Source organism: Geotrypetes seraphini, chromosome 11, assembly GCF_902459505.1.
Source record: "Geotrypetes seraphini chromosome 11, aGeoSer1.1, whole genome shotgun sequence".
Classification (NCBI taxonomy): Eukaryota; Metazoa; Chordata; class Amphibia; order Gymnophiona; family Dermophiidae; genus Geotrypetes; species Geotrypetes seraphini.
Window position 1 is genome coordinate 2,479,785 of NC_047094.1, and position 17,128 is coordinate 2,496,912.

Here is a 17,128-nt window from a genome sequence, read left to right on the forward strand (position 1 = left end):
TTCTTCAGCTTGCGAGAAGTGCTCATTGTGAATTGTGAGGCAGGCTGAATGAAACCAGCAGTTGAATGGGGGGGGGGGGGGAGGGGGGGAATATGAATAAACAGTCCCTGCAAACTAGCACAGAAAGAAAAGCACTGCTTCAGGTCTTTATTTATTTATTTTTTTTAAATGAAACTTTAAATTAAAAGGAGCAGACCCCACAGGCACTCAAAACTGTAGTATTTGCTTTTCCTTGGCAAGGTATATAGTTGAGGTTCCTCTAGAGAAAGGGAGATGGGGGGAGGGACTCAACCATCCGAGTGTGACACCCCCGAGGTGGTAATGACTCTGTGGGACCCCAGCTCAGTCCGACAAGACAAAAGGGCAGATAAAAATGCCAATGCCTAACCTATCCAACACACCCTACCAAGGCTTATTACTTCCACCTGCTGGAGACTGAGAACAGACTGATTCTAAGAGGGACTGCACAGCCCACTTGTACTGTAAGAATTCAGTGTGTTCTCAAGTCTCCACCTGCTGGCAGAGGAGCATAAACCATCGGTCTGTGCCGGTCTGGAGGGACAATAAAGAATAAGCATTCCACATCATGCTCACAAAATCTGGGGAATATAGTCTTCCAAAGATGAAACAGAAACGAGGAGCCATGATAGGCAGGAAATGACTACACATGCTTAAAAAGCTAAGGAAACATTGTCCATGCTGGCATGAGATGGAATAACACTTGCTTGGAGATTATTTCTTTTCAAACTAGGCTCTGCATGTTCAAACTATTGTTCTTCACATATAAAATACACGCACCATAATGGCACTCACACACACACAGGAACAAAAATAAAACAGCACACAATTTAACATTCATGTCCAGGAGTTTTTTTCTCCTCCTTTGAACCAGATATCAGTTGTCATCCCAGATTACTACATATCCATGCTATCTACTCAGTAGCCAGCTGAGGATATTATCCAAAGATCCCAAGCACCTTATCTGTTGTTGTATTTTATCTTCCAGTAGTATCTTTTTTTAAGATATTATATTACAATTGCACATTGGGTTTGCATGAGTCAATTAAGGTATCCTCATCTAAATGTTCTTTATGAGGAGTCTTGCACGTGGAAACCTGTCAGTTGATACTGCTTTCACATTTACTCACTTCAAAGTCAACCTAAAATAGCAGGGACTTTGTATGCAGATTGCTTAAAGCCAGCACCAAATTACAATGGGATGTATCCTAAATCATGAACATCTGTTCGTTTCTTCTATGAAATTAAAATTCAGCTATTTCACAGCATCTCACTAAGATTTTTAGATACTTCATGTTCATTCTAGAGGCTCTCAAGTGGCATTACCACAGCATTAACTATGGAATGTTTGAAAAGGTAGAAACCATGAAGTAAAAATACCTTATTTATAGATCAGTCCAGATATAAGCAGGGTCTAAGGGAAGAGCGCGCTGAACACTCAAGAATTTCAAGCATCTGGCATTCAAATCAAGCACTCCTCTAGTGTTATTTCACATTCATGTACAAAACAAGCAAAAGTTTTAATCTTTTATTATAAGCTTCTTAAATATACATTGCTTTCTCGTTAACATTAGAGCAAATTAATATACCAGTAAAGGTTACAAAAAATTTGTACAAATTGAACTAATTTGTTTGAACCCAAATTGTGCAGAAACATTGCAATTCAAAAAATATTTCTTAAACAAAGGAATAGACCAAAATACAGATATGGCATCCAAAACATTACAGTGGGAGAAAATTTCCCCAAACTAAAACATACAACCTTTATAATGAAGTTGCAATGCAGAACCAGATGGCATGGAATTAAACATTGCACAAGGTATTCAAGGACTGCTTTTGCTCATGTTGATTGATCACAGTATCAGTTTCAGATACAATCATCACTTTATGTACAACATTTGAACATTTTCACACTCTAGAAGAAGAAATTCTCTTTCCATGACCTTAACAGACCTGAAGACAGCACCAGGGATAGCATTTATTGAAATTTCAATCCTTTACCTACTAGTCGGATACACTTTTGTTGTAATGGTGAGAACAGGACAGTGTAGATCAAGATACCAAATCAGGTCACAAGCTGGGCTGCTCCCCTTACCTCTGAACCTCCATTTTAACTCATGTGTACAATGGCCGTTAGCATGAGGCATGCGAGTCACAGGGCCTGCCTCCTCCTGTTATGGGTTTCAAGACTAGAAACCCAAGCAGAAAACTGGGTCTGTGAGTGCACACTAGTGCTGCCCGATTCAGGAAAAAAAAAATTTGATTTGATTCAATTGAGCCTATTGAATTGGTTTTTCGATTCGATTTTCCTGCTCAGTTGGGTGTTGTTTTTTTTTTTTTTTTTTTTCAAACATCCTGGTAGGTTTATTTTACAGCACTTTTCCTCTCTCTGTTAAATCCTAGCTCATGTTTGCGGTCTAACACCAGCTCTGTCAGGATACACGTTTCAAATCTGACATATTGTAATCACAAAAGGGAAAATATAATTAGTTTTTCTACCTTTTGTTGTCTGGTCATTATTCAAATCTTGTTGGTCCCAGGCTCTGGTTGTCTTCTGATAACTTGCTTGTCAGGGTCTCCTTTCTTCGTGCTAACCATCCATCTCTGTCCTCCCCTTCCTTTTCCCTTCCTTCCCCTGGAGGTCTGGCATCTTTCCTTTTTTTCGTCTCCCTCCACAGATCCACCTTTTCTTAACTACCCTTTCATCCAGCATCTCTCGCTCCTTCCATACCACCCCAGGGTCCACCATCTCTCCCTTTCTTTTCCACACTACCCTACTATCCAGTATCTCTACCCCCCCCCCCCACACACACACACCATCCCTTGTGTCCAAGTTCTCTCCCTTTCTGTTCCTTCCCTCCCTAAATCCCATTGTCCATCATCTCTCTCCCTCTCCTCTATTTTCAGACCCATTTCTTCCCCCCCAAAGTACGGCATATGCACATCTCTTTGAACCCCCCCCTTTCCTCCCTGCCTCCGTGTACTTCTACACCAGGGCCCCCCTGCCCTGAAGGTCTGCCCCCCCCGAAGGCCTGCACCCCACCCCTAAAGGCCTGTGCCACATCCCTGAAGGCCCGTTTCCCCCTTGAAGGCTTGTCCCCCCCCTTAAAAGTGTGTCCCCCCCCTTAAATGTCTTCATCCCACCCCTGAAGGCCTGCCTGTCCCCTCGAAGGCCTGTCCCCCCCTTGAAGGCCGGTCCACCCCTTGAAGGCCTGCATCCCACCCCTGAAGGCCTGCCTGTCCCCCTTGAAGGCCTGTCCCTCCCCTTGAAGGCCTGCATTCCACCCCGAAGGCCTACCTGCCTGTCCCCCCCCCTTGAAGGTCTGTCCCCCCTGAAGGCCGTCCCCCCTGAAGGCCTGTCCTACCCCCCCCCCCCCGAAGGTCTGCGTGCTCCCCCTGGCTTCCCACTGGTGTCCGGCTTCCCCCCTGGCCTCCCCGCACTGTTTACCTTCGAGGAATAGCCTGCAAACAAGATCGCGGTGCTAGCGATCTTCATACTGCTTCGGAGCTGTTTCCTCTGCCACGGTCCCGCCCCTCCTCTGATGTCAGAGGCAGGATCGCGGCAGAGGAAACAGCTCAAAAGCAGTACGAAGATCGCTAGCACTGCGATCTTGTTTGCAGGCTGTTCCTCGAAGGTAAACAGTGCGGGGAGGCCTGGGGGGAGGAAGCAGGAGGCCAGGGTGGTGGAAGCCGGACGGGGGAAGCAGACAGTACCACTTCCCGACTGACCCTCCCCCCTCGCTCTCTAAAGCAGGTGCGGCAGCGGCTGGCTAGCAAGAGCAGCGCTGCCGCTCCTGTTTTAGGGGGCCAGAGGGGAGGGTCAGCCGAGTCGCGAAGCCGATTTTTTTTTTTTGTTTTGAATCGATTCACCCGAAGTGAATCGGTGAACCGATTTGAATCGGGCAGCTCTAGTGCACACTTACACAGGCTGACTGCTGTCACATTCATGCTTTGAATAAACAGAGAGAAGGAAATTGATGAGGCAGGGGCTGTGCATATACAGTGTACAATTTTGTATCATCTGGGGTCGTATGTATTTTTTAAAGTTAAAATGGGTTTCTACTAGATAAAAGTTTGGGAAGCACTGGCATGGAACCCAGCTTTCATACTCTGAACACTGGTTCTCGTTAGATTCCAACTGTTTTGTTTTCTTATTTAAAAAAGAAACATAAAACAGAATTTAGTTAAAAAATAAATAAATAAATAAGTAATCCAAGATTATAATTACTGCTCTCTGACCACTGGTGCTTTCCCAGACAAAACAACATGTGGCTGAAATTTTCATTGCATACATGGCACATACAACATTTTTGGCAGGTTATATTGCCTATATGCCATGACTATACATTGGTATATTCCTAGCAACAATTACATAATGCTATAAAAATAGTCTGTGTTCAAACAAATTAGATTATACTTTTTTACAGCATGGTGACTACAAAATTTAAAGTCTGCACAATATATCCAATCCTTTAGTTTATATACCGATCAATGTCTTTGTCAAATGCAGAATTAATATCATCACAATTGTCCTTATCTTAAGGACATAACTTATTTGGCTGCTGTAAACTTAGAAAAGTCCATACAACTTAGCAGCCAAAGTGGATATTTCTTGGGGGGAGGGAAAAAAAATTCCAACAATAATCCCCAAAGTACAATTAATGACAAAACTGGTTACATAATTCACTTCTTAGTGCTGAGAAAGTCAGTGCTTCTTGCTTACATTTTAGTGGTAAACATGGCTGAAAAGGCAACTTCCCTTTTATCTTCCCCAAAGTGGGAGCTACTCTTTACAGGATAGTACATTTCTTAATAATTCCTCAATACAAATAATGGAATATTGCACAAAACTGGTTACATAATTCACTTCTTAGTGCTAAGAACAGTCAGTGCTTCTTGCTTACATTTTGGTAGTGAACATGGCTGAAAAGGCAACTCCCCTTTTATCTTCCCCAAAGTGGGAGCTACTCTTTACAGGATAGTACATTTCTTAATAATTCATCAATACAAATAATGGAATATTGCTCATGCAATATGAAATATTTAATAGACAGCTAAATTATTCAATAATATATATATATATTTATATACAACTACCTTTGTAAGCTGGGCCAGAGAAATAGATGTAGAAGAGTCATCAATCTGTTTATAAAAAATTAAATAGAAACATTCAAGTTTTAGGGGGAAACAATCAATTATTCAGCCCCTAGATTTTGAAAGTTTTCTTTCATATTGTGATGGCAGTAGTAAGGTTGATGGATGCATTGTTTGAACTGCATTAGATGATCCAGAAACTGTCCCTCCCAAAACTAGGCCAATTGCTGGGTTATGTGGATAAATCCAGTCTAAGACTATTGTCAAAAGTGAGTAATATTCCTAAAGAGAGAGCTGAAAAAATGCTTATGAAAATACTCCATTGTAAGACCTTGTATGTGTTTGTGTATATATACATTTTTTTTTCTTAAGAGAAAGTATATGAACGAATGAAAGAATACTCCTGAACCCAGCAGTGTGCAGTGTCATACAAGACAGCTCCGTTTAATTCTCTGTCTTGGCTTTTACTGGCAGGGGCAAAGATGAGGAAAATAAAAACTGAAAGGGGAGGAAGGGGTGCAAATGAAAGCTCAATCTGAGCTGGATGCCCAAAGCTGCAAGAAAAATTTACTAGGCTGAAAATAATTTACATTTTCTGAAGTATTGATTCAGAGGTGAACACATGGTCCTTCCAATGAGCAGGCAAACCTCATACTGTACTTGCTAGGACATTCATTTTCTACTAGCAATGGCTGAAAATATTGTCAATAAATATTATGAGACCAAAAAATACATATTTCAACAAAATTAGGTGAAAGGTGCTCAGAGCAGCATGACCACACTGATTATTATATTTGCAATCATCATACCTCCAGTATGTTACACACATGAAAATCCTCAAATCTTCTACAGCAAAGCATTGTACTTATCTTATCCAGGCATTGAAGAGTCGGAGACAAACAGTCCCAGAAAATCCAGTTGGTAGGTCTTCCTCCCTTTTCCAGCGACTCAACATAAAATATGTTTATACAAAGTTTTGTTATCTAAAAAGACATGAAGTCACTAATGTTCAATATCCCATAAGAATTGTGGCATGGTGCCCAGGTTTCGCATGGAGATTCAGTTGTCCATATCAATACCAAGAAACTTCATATAAACATTTTTGTGCTGAATCTCTGGAAACGGGTGGAAGACCTACTACCGACTGTGTATAATATGCCAGATGTGTGATGATTGCAAATATGTGACCTTTCGCTTAATTTTATGATGTATATTTTTGGGGTCTCTTATTATTTACTGGACTGCATAGATGCAAAAAAACAAAACAAAAACTATTATATTTTACATTCCCAGGTTATTTATTTTGTGAAAATAATGCAAATAAAACGTAATCCACTCTGGTCCAGCAGCATTTTCTTGATCATGAGTGTGCACTGGAGGATAGGCAGGGAATAATAATCATTTTCTATCCACACTCAGATTCAAGAAAAATCTCAAAGCTAGCCTCCTCACACTAGGAGGTTTTAGCCCTTTTGGGCTTGGGTGTTTCATGAGTGGTAGCACAGTCTGGTTCCAAGTACAAATGAATTAGGTATGTATTACACAACAAACCACATGCTGATGTAAGGGCATTATTGAGGGATTCGGTCTAAGATTTCTTCTCCAGTCCTTGGGTCAGTGAGGGAATCCACTATAGGTAGGTCTTCATGAAAATAGAAAGCACAGGGTTAAAGAAATTTCTTTTTAACCCATGCATTTCATTCAGTGATACTCAGATCACAGGACTTTTAGTTAATAAAGCCAATTTTTTTTATTAAAGAAAATGCATCCTCTTTTGATATACACCATAAACTAATAAAATTAAAATAGGTCTGATCCACGACAATAGCAGGTGGTATTTAAGTGCCTGGAAATATCCATTATTGAAAGCAAGCCTGAAGCATGGTGTTGGGATTAGTACTCCTTTAAAAAATTCAGCTGCATGAACCACTTAAAACTATTTAGACACTAACTAATTTCCTGATCTTACCCAGAACCCATCACACTAAAAGCTTACCCCCTCTTTTACGAATGCACAGTACGGGTTTTAGTGGTGGTAACTGCTCCAACACTCATAGTTACCGCCGCTGCTGGCGCTAAAACCAGCACTATGTGTTCGGAAGAGAGGGGGGTAATTAACAAAAGATTTTTCTCAAAGAATACAAGAAAACCAATAATAAATTAGGTTGTAAAAAGTTTCATAATACCAAATAGACACCCACTGGGGAAAAAAAGATAGAAACGATTATCACAGATTAGGACTCCCATGAAATAAAATTCCATCTTGCTAGGGTTTAGGATTAAGTGCCTTTTTCAAATCAAAATGGTGCTTTGAAATTTTAGAATGGTAAAATTCTTTACATCTAGAACAGTTGCTAAATTCTGCAAATTTCAAAACAGTCCAGTTTATTCCTGTATGTGAAACTGTGGCTTCTCTTTTCAGTCCTTAAATAAGCAGTGAAGCTAATCAGAACCTTCAGAACAGTATGTACATGAATGTAACGTGCCTAGAGCTTGGATTTGGCAAAGATAAATGTGTCTTAAATCCAAATTCAGTATTACAGAACCCCATATTGGTTCAATTAAGTAGCAAAGGAATTATAGCTTGATGAGCATGTGTGTGTGTATGAACTAGACATTACTTGCTATTGAAAGATCAACTGGACATATATATAAATGAAGCAATTGATGAGAACTTTGAGTCCAAGTATGTTTTATGCTAGCTGCTGCTATTAATGTTGTTTGATTGCTGTGATACCCAGATGATGGGTGAATATTTCATGAAATTTTTAAAGGGATTATTTTATTGATTGTTAGAAATGGGGAGGCTCTTTGTGTGTAAAAGTATATGTAGGTTATGTGTGATATATTTAGGAGTATTTAATAAAATTATTTTATATTGATGTTAGAATTAATGATGAATAATGTGAATTGATTGCTTAAATAGCTTTTTGGAATTAATGTATATTGTATAAGTGATTGAAGCTATTGAAAATTTAGTGATAAGCCCTGGAGAGTTTTTTCATTTAAAGAATATGCATGAAATAGATTTGCATGCTTGTCACCTCTATTATATACAAATCTTCCTCATGAGAGATAGCTTGAAAATCTGACTGCCCCCCCTCCCCCCCACTGCTCAAAGGGTAGATACTGCAAAGTTTAAGCAATTCTACAAACAATACTACAAGCATGGGTAATAAAGAACACAGACATGTGGGCTCCGCATCTGAATTGAAAAATAGTGTAAAACTACTGATTTTATTTTAACTTTTAATTTAATTTTACACTTATTTTTATCATATGTAAACTGAATAGATATTTTGCCAATGTGGTATATCAAATGTTAAATAAACTTGGATTGATTACATGTTTGAAATAGAAAACTAGGTTTAAGCAGGTACTAAGCAATTTGATTATTCAGTGAGGAAATGAGATAGAAGGGCTTACATACGAAGAGCATCATCACATTTTGAGATTTACACTTGAAAATTAGGATGATCTGATTCAATACAATCCTGCAATTTCTAGGTTCTTTCTGCATAATTGCCTTAAAGCTACAGCCTCAGCACCCTGAGGTTGTGGGTTCAAGTCAACATTGCTCCTAGTGACCCTGGGCAAGTCACTTAATCCTCCATTGCCTCAGGGTATGCTAGGTAGATTGTGAGCTTACTGGGACAGATAAGGAAAAATGCTTGAATACCTGAATGTAGAACTGCTTAGACAACCTCCATGGATAGGCAGCATATAAATAATGAATAAACAAGTAGCCTGAGAATCAGGGAAGCTCAGTTCAATTCTTTCTGATCTTGGACAGGCCCCTTAACCATCCATTCCATCAGACACAAGTTGAGAATATAAGTCCTTAAGGGATATGACCTACTGAATCTGAATACAACTGAAAGACATGAGCTAAACCCCAAAATCCCTTTCTTCCAATTTGCTAATTTCAAGCACGTTCTCCCAGGTTAATTACTTTACATTTGAGGTTCTCAGGGGAGAAGTACAATATCCTGATCCTATGCAGGTTAGGGCAAAGAGTCCTTAAATGACCAATTCATATCTGTCTTCAAGATGTCTACATTGGGAAATTACAAAAATCAAAGGATCACAGCCTATATATACACTACCCTAAAAAGGGCTCCAAGGGAGATCTGGGAAATTACAGACCGGTAAGCCTCACTTCAGTGCCGGGCAAAATGGTAGAAACGATTATAAAAAATAAAATTGTGGAACATGTAAACAAGCATGATTTACTAAGACGGCGTCAGCATGGGTTCAGCCGAGGGAGATCTTGCCTTACAAATTTGCTTGACTTCTTTGAAGGTGTGAATAAACATGTGGATAAAGGTGAGCCAGTTGATATAGTATATCTAAATTTTCAGAAAGCTTTTGATGAAGTTCCTCATGAGAGGCTCCTGAGAAAATTAAAGTGTCAAGGGATAGGTGGCAAAGTTCAGTTGTGGATTAGGAACTGGTTATCGGATAGAAAACAGAGGATAAGGTTAAATGGTCATTTTTCTCAATGGAGGAAAGTAAACAGTGGAGTGTCACAGGGGTCTGTACTGGGACCGGTGCTATTTAACTTATTTATAAATGACCTGGAAATTGGAACGATGAGTGAGGTGATTAAATTTCTCTGAGTACATCAGGCATATATTCTCACATTTGGGTGACATCATCCATGGAACCCAGTACAGACACTACCAAGTGCACTGTCACTTTAAATCTTTAAAAAGTGCCCATACCATAACAGACTTTTGTAATGAGTAGTAACATTTTCCCTTTATAAGATAATTGAAATGAGGGGATAGGTATGGGTGGGAAGGATGATTTTTTTGATATTTTAATAGAATGTATATTGTATAATATAATATAAATGAATATTTTTGATGTGATAGGGGTGGGAGGGGAGGTTAACTTTCATGAATTTCAGTTGATGAAAATAGTAATCCAAGTGATGTTTTTCAATTCAAATGTTATTTCGTGATACACTTGATGTAAGTTGAAAAATGAATAAAATTATAAATGTTTAAAAAAAAAGTGCCCATACCGCGCAAGTTTATGTTTATTATCAGTGCCAGTGCTTTCCCACAACCATCAGTTCAGTAACAAAGCTAAGAAACCAAGTAGGGGAGGTGGACAGTTGTGAGAATATATGCCTGTTGTCTTTGGGAGAAAACCTACTACAGGTAAGTATCTTTCTTTCTCTGAGGACAAGCAGGCATATATTCTCACATGTGAGACTCCCAAGCTGCCGGGATTATGACTTTGGAAAAAGATAATGGATATAAAACATGATCCTGGTGAAACCTAAGTAGGTTGGAGGGAAAGTTGTCACTGAGGAAGTAAAAAGATTCTGCAGAACTGCTTGTCCAAACCGACCATCTCTTCTGGAGTTTTGTTCCAAACAGAAGTAAGAAGTAAAAGGTATGGATTGAGGACCAAGTGACCATTTAACAAATGTCCTCAATGGATGTACAGCAGAAATGAGCTACTGAAGCAGCCATAGCTCAGACAAACATTGTGCATCAGCCCAACCTGAATATACACAAAGGAGATACAGTCCACCAGCCAAGTGGAGAAGGTTCTCTTGCAAACAGGAACACCAAGTCTGTTAGGATCAAAAGCCATAAAAAGCTGGGAGAATGCTCTATGGAATTTAGAGCATTCTAGGTAGTATGCTTGAGCACATTTGCAGTACAAAGTGTGCAGTGCTGCCTCTCCAGGATGTGAATGCGACTTTGGAAAGAAAACAGGCAAAATTATGGATTGGTTGAGGTGAAATTCTGTTATGGTAGAATCTTGTGTGGGGAGGAGCCAACACAAAAGCTTGGAGTTCACTCACAAAGCGTGCAGACATAACAGCAATGAGAAAAACAACTTTCCAAGTGAAAAGTTTGAGAGAGCAAGATGTAAGCGGCTCAGAGGAAGATCTCATAAGAGCAGATAGCAAGCAATAGATGGCGATTTGATAGGTGCTTTCATTATAGAATAGTTCTTTCATGAAACAGGCTACCAAGGGATGAACAGTTAGAGGTTTCTTACTCATACGCATGGAAGAATAAAATACACCGACAGTGCTGATGAAACTGAATTGGTTTTAAGTCCAGAATTGGGAGAGGTGGTGGAGCAGGTAGTCTAGTATGGATGGAACTGGATATGTGACCAGTTCCAGAGAATGCATTGCACACAAGGAAAAAAAATCTGGTCCATTTAAAGTAGTAACAGTGCTGAGCAGCAGATTTTCTAAAAACTTCAATGACAGCAGATACTGAAGGCGAGAGGCAGAAAGCATTTAGTTGTTTAGTGAAAGAAACCTTACTGTTAGTGCTAATGAGCAGAGGTTAAGATGAAAGAGGGATCCCTCATACTACATCAGTAGTGTTGGAATTGGTTGCAACTTGAACGGTTTCTTGGATGAGAGCTTTAGGAGGAGCGGGAACTAAACCTGATGTGGGCAAAGAGGTGCTGTGATGATCACTGTGCCTCGATCTTTGCAAAGTTTAAGCAGTTTGTATTGTCTGGATATTATGTATGCTGATGCTGTGATCCGCCTTGGATAAAGGCCGAATATAAATAATAAACTATAACTATAAAAGTGTTTGTACCAAGTCCATGAATGACATAACCCACATGTGAGAATAGGTCTGCTTGTCCTCGGAGAAAAGCCTATGTATTTCACATGTCTGATCTATCATACCACAGAAAAGGTTAATTCTATATGGCATTTCTGCATTTAAACAATACTTTACATACAGAACTTGCCTTTTATAAATTTACCTGAGGTACATATACCTAAACTTATGTGCATATGTCCTGCTTATATATATTTATCCAGCCTTGTTAGGGGTGTCCCTAGGAATGGGGGTTGCAGTAATGTTTAAGCGTAAATAAAAAAGTAAAGGAAAAATACATTTAACGGCTTTAATAGAAGTAACTGTGAGCAATTGAATATATTAGTTTTCCACATAGTTCCCATGCAAGACAACACATTTGTTTGTTGTTCAACTAGCTTGTCATTCCTGCAGAGAAGTTTATCGGTTGCTTCCTTTCCTTTATCATGCTTTGTCTTTGCTCATCAGATCACAATGATGTACCCATGTCTCATCACCAGTGACAATTCTCTCCAGAATACTTGGATCTTCTTCATACTGTCTCAGGAACTTGGTTGCAACCTACACACGCTGTTCCTTGTGCAGATCAGTAAGCTGTTTGGAATTCATTGTACACAGATTTTTGTATATCCCAAGTCATCAAATTATGGTAAATGCAGATCCATCGCTGATATCCAAATTTCAGCCAATTGAGACACCGTTATCCATCGGTCTTCTCTAATCAAGGCATCTTCCCTATCAATGTGCTCGTGTGCACGATGTTGAGGGAAGACCAGAATGACCTTTGTCAGTTACACTTGGTCTGCCCTTATGATTAGAGCTGGATAAGACAATCTATCTGTACTTGAGGCAATGGAGAGTTAAAACGATTTGCCCCAAACAACAAGGAGCTGCTCCCGTGGTTCTCAGCCTGCTGCTCTAACCTTTAGGCTACTCCTAAATTGTGAGCTGGAAGCAGCCATAAAAATTGTCTGATTAGCAAGGATATTTGGAAAGTGCAGGCATGGTCATTGCACTACATGTATATTCAATACTGCTACCTATGTGGATAATGGTGCTAAATATATAGATTAAATACCTGCTCTTAACTCAATCCGCTAACCACACAAGCTGAGAATCTGGTCCAGTATCTTCAAGAGAGCCTAAACAGAAAGCTATCTTGCTTTTACTGGAAAAAAAAAACAAAGAACAGCTGGCACACTCCTCCATTGGTTTATCATCATTCAAATGAAACATTTTGGGAGGCTGATCCTGTATAATTACTTTTTTAAATAAGAAAAAGATTTCAAAACCACTGGAAGGAGCAGGTAGTGAAATATATTTATTAAAAGCATGAAAGCTCTCCTGTAACCATTCTAAATATGCACAGGATCAGAGATCCCATCAGCATTTACTCAGGATATCAGCTTGGTGGGTTTAGCTCCCCTTTTCATGGGCACATGGGATAAGAAAGGGAAGGAAGCTCCTCCATGTGGTAGTTGAAATCCATCCTGCAGGCAAGAGCCGCTACTGCACCCCATTTTGCCCTATTCAATCTGTGAGTTTCCTCAGAGTATGTGGGTCAAAAGCAGTGGCTCCCAACCCTGTCCTGGACCACCACCAACCAGTCGGGTTTTCGGGATAGCCCTAATAAATATGCATGAGAGAGATTTAATAATAATAATAATTTTATTTTTTATATACCGCCAAAGACAAAGTAGTTAGAGGCGGTTTACAATAAGAAGAGCTGGACAGTCAGCGAAGACATAACAATGAAGTCCTTGAATACAATGAATATTTAGAATAACAGTGATGTCTTTGAATACATGCATATTTGTGGGGAGGAAGAGAAAAGAATGGGTCACATTGTAGGGATGTCAAGTACAAGTAATTACGTAGGAATACAGGGGGGGAGTCATTGAGAGTTCTTGGTTACAAATCGGTTAAACTGGTTGGTTTTGACTAGTTTTCTGAAGTTAAGGTAGGATGAAGAATGCTTGATAAGATTATCTAGCCAGCCGTTCTGTTGATATGCTTGGAACGCAAAAGTTCTAGAGTTCTGTCAAGGAATCTTTTGTATCGGCAATTTTGTATTATTGGGTGGCTGAATATTTGTAATCTGCGTTTTGGTTTGGTGGAATAGTCCAATTTAAAATGGGCGACTAGGTATAGGGGGGCCAAAACCAGAATGGATTTGAAACAAAGGCAGGCAAATTTGAACATTACATATAATGGAGGTGACAGGCATGGAAATATATCCCATGCATATTCATTAGGACTAACCTGAAAACCTCTTTGGCTGGTGGTCCTCCAAGACAGGGTTGGGAACCACTGGTAAAAAGCAAGGAAGTCTTTAGGATATTTTGAGTAAAGCACAGTTACTTACCTTGGCAGGTGTTATCCGGGGACAGCAGACAGATATTCTCACATGTGGGACTCCATAGGTTACTGGAATGGGAAGGAGGGAGAGTTGGCCATTAAGAAGAAAATTAATTCTGTAATATTGCTTGGCTGAAACGGACATCTCGTCTGGAATAGGATTCTAGACAGTAGTGAGATGTGAATGTGTAAATTGTGGACCGAGTAGCTGTTTTGCAAATTTCATCAATGGGAGAATGTAAGAAAGCTACTGATGCTGCTGTAAGCTCGGACTGTGCGTGCCGTTACACAACCCTCGAGCTGCAGCCTAGCCTGAGCATAGCTGAAAGAAATACAGGCCGCTAGCCATGTGGAAATAGTTCTCTTGATTAAAGGCTTGCCCAATCTGTTAGGATCAAAGGAGATGAACTGTTGAGGTGAAGTCCTGTGTGGCTTAGTCCATTGAATGTAATAAGCCAAAGCATGTTTACAATTCAACGTGTGAAGAGCTGTTTCTCCAGGTTGAGAATGAGACTTTGGGAAGAAAACTGGAAGCACAATAGATTAAATTCCGTGACTACTTTTGGGAGGAATTTACGTGCTTGCAGATTACCACCTTATTATGATGAAATACTGTGAATGGTGGGTCCAAACCCAATGCTTAGGATTCACTCACTCGACAGGCAGAAGTGAGAGAGATCAAGACGACCACTTTCCAAGTGAAAAGCTTAAGATGAGTAGAAGCCATTGGATCAAATGGTGGTTTCATCAAAGAGGCCAGGACTACATAAACCTGGAAACAGGAGGAAGAGAGGCCAGCGTTATTGTTGAAAGGAACATGGAAAGCACTAATAGCATTGAGGTGAACCCTGACCAAAGTTGTTTTTTAGTCCAAAATTGGATAAATGGAGAAGATAATCCAATACTGAAGGTGGAGTAGATGGAGCATGTATGTGATGGAGAGTACACCATGCACTGAAACATGTCCACTTATGTTGGTAGCATTGCTGAGTAGAAGGTTTTCTGGAAGCAGTTAAATGGCTTGTACTGAGTTAAAAAGATTAGAATCTACTGAAGTCAGGCTTAGAGGTACCAAGCTGTTAAGTGTAAAGATTGCAGATTGGGATGTAAAAAGACCCTTGACTCTGAGGCTGCAGAGATGGAAAGATTTGCAAGGAAATTGGATCCCTGGCACTCAGCTGAAATAGAAGGGAGAAAAACCAAGGTTACCTGGGCCACCGAGGAGCTATCAGGATATGGTGGGTGACTCGAGCTTGAGTGTGATCAACATATTAAGAATGAGGGTGATGGGTGTAAAAGCCCAGTTACTTACCGTAACAGGTGTTATCCAGGGACAGCAAGCAGCTATTCTCACATATGGGTGACGTCATCGATGCAGCCCAGATGCGGACGCCTCACAAGCAGACTTGCTTGAAGAAACTCGAAGTTTTGAGTCGCCCGCACAGCGTATATGCGAGTGCCTTCCTGCCCAGCGCAGGGCGCATCTCCTCAGTTCAGATAGCTAGCAGAGAAGCCAACTAGGGGAGGTGGGTGGGTTGTGAGCATAGCTGCCTGCTGTCCCTGGATAACACCTGTTACGGTAAGTAACTGTGCTTTATCCCAGGACAAGCAGGCAGGTATTCTCACATATGGGTGACCTCCAAGCTAACCAGAATGGGATGGTGGGAGTGTTGTCAATTTTAGGAGAATAAATTTTGTAATACTGTTTGGCCAAACTGTCCATCCCGTCTGGAGAAAGTATCCAGACAATAGTGAGAAGTGAAGGTAGGAACCGAGGATCAAGTAGCAGCTCTACAAATTTCCTCAATAGGTGTAGATCTGAGGAAAGCTACTGAAGCTGCCATAGCTCTAACCTTGTGGGCTGTGACTTTACTGTGAAGGGGTAATCCAGCCTGGGCATAGCAGAAAGAGATACAAGCAGCCATCCAATTGGAGATGGTATGCTTAGAAATAGGATGTCCCAACTTATTTGGATCGAAGGAGACAAAAAGTCGAGGAGCAGTTCTGTGTGGTTTGGTGAGTTCCAAATAGAAGGCCAAAGCACATTTACAGTCCAGAGTATGAAGAGCAACTTCTCCAGGATGAGAATGAGGCTTTGGAAAAAACACTGGAAGAACAATGGATTGGTTGAGATGAAATTCTGAGACCACTTTAGGCAGGAATTTAGGATGAGTACGAAGAACCATCTTGTCATGATGGAACACGGTGAAAGGTGGATCAGCCACTAAGGCTTGCAGCTCACTGACTCGTCGAGCAGAAGTGAGGGCTATGAGAAACACCACTTTCCAAGTGAGATACTTCAGATGAGCCTCATCAATTGGTTCAAATGGAGGCTTCATTAGTTGAATAAGGACAATATTGAGGTCCCAAACCACAGGAGGCGGTTTGAGAGGAGGTGTGACATTGAAAAGTCCTTTCATGAATCTGGAAACCACTGGATGAGCAGAGAGGGGTTTCCCTTCAATAGGCTGATGGAAAGCTGCAATTGCACTGAGATGGACTCGGATAGATGTAGACTTGAGGCCAGAATTGGATAAGTGCAAAAGGTAGTCCAAAACCGAAGATAAGGAGGACTGCTGAGGCTCCTTATGATGAGAAACACACCACGTAGAAAATCTAGTCCATTTTTGGTGATAGCATTGTCTAGTGGTAGGTTTCCTAGAAGCTTCTAAAACATCTCTTAAAGATTGAGAAAACTGAAGAGGGATTATGTTGAGAGGTACCAAGCTGTCAGGTGTAGAGACTGCAGGTTGGGATGAAGCAGAGATCCTTGACTCTGTGTAAGCAGAGAAGGAAAAACTGGTAGAAGGTATGGCTCCCTGCTGCTGAATTGAAGTAGAAGAGAGTACCAGGGTTGTCTCGGCCATCGAGGAGCAATTAGAATCATGCTGGCATGATCGTTCTTCAACTTGACCAGAGTCTTGAGAATGAGAGGGAATGGAGGCAATGAATAGAGGAAAGATTCGACCATTCCAGAAGAAAAGCATCTGCCTCGAGGTGATGAGGAGAGTATATCCTGGAGCAGAATTGAGGCAGTTTGTAGTTGTGGGGAGCTGCAAAGAGGT

General features: G+C 40.6%; 1 protein-coding gene across 1 annotated transcript in view; it reads right to left on the reverse strand.

Moving 5' to 3' along the window:
• RBBP6 (RB binding protein 6, ubiquitin ligase) overlaps positions 1-17,128 on the reverse strand; it is a 219,240-nt gene that overhangs the window by 129,379 nt on the left and 72,733 nt on the right. Inside the window, exon 4 of the mRNA XM_033962792.1 lies at positions 5,116-5,160. Within this exon, the coding sequence (XP_033818683.1) occupies positions 5,116-5,160 (45 nt within the window). The remainder of the gene's footprint in view (positions 1-5,115; positions 5,161-17,128) is intronic.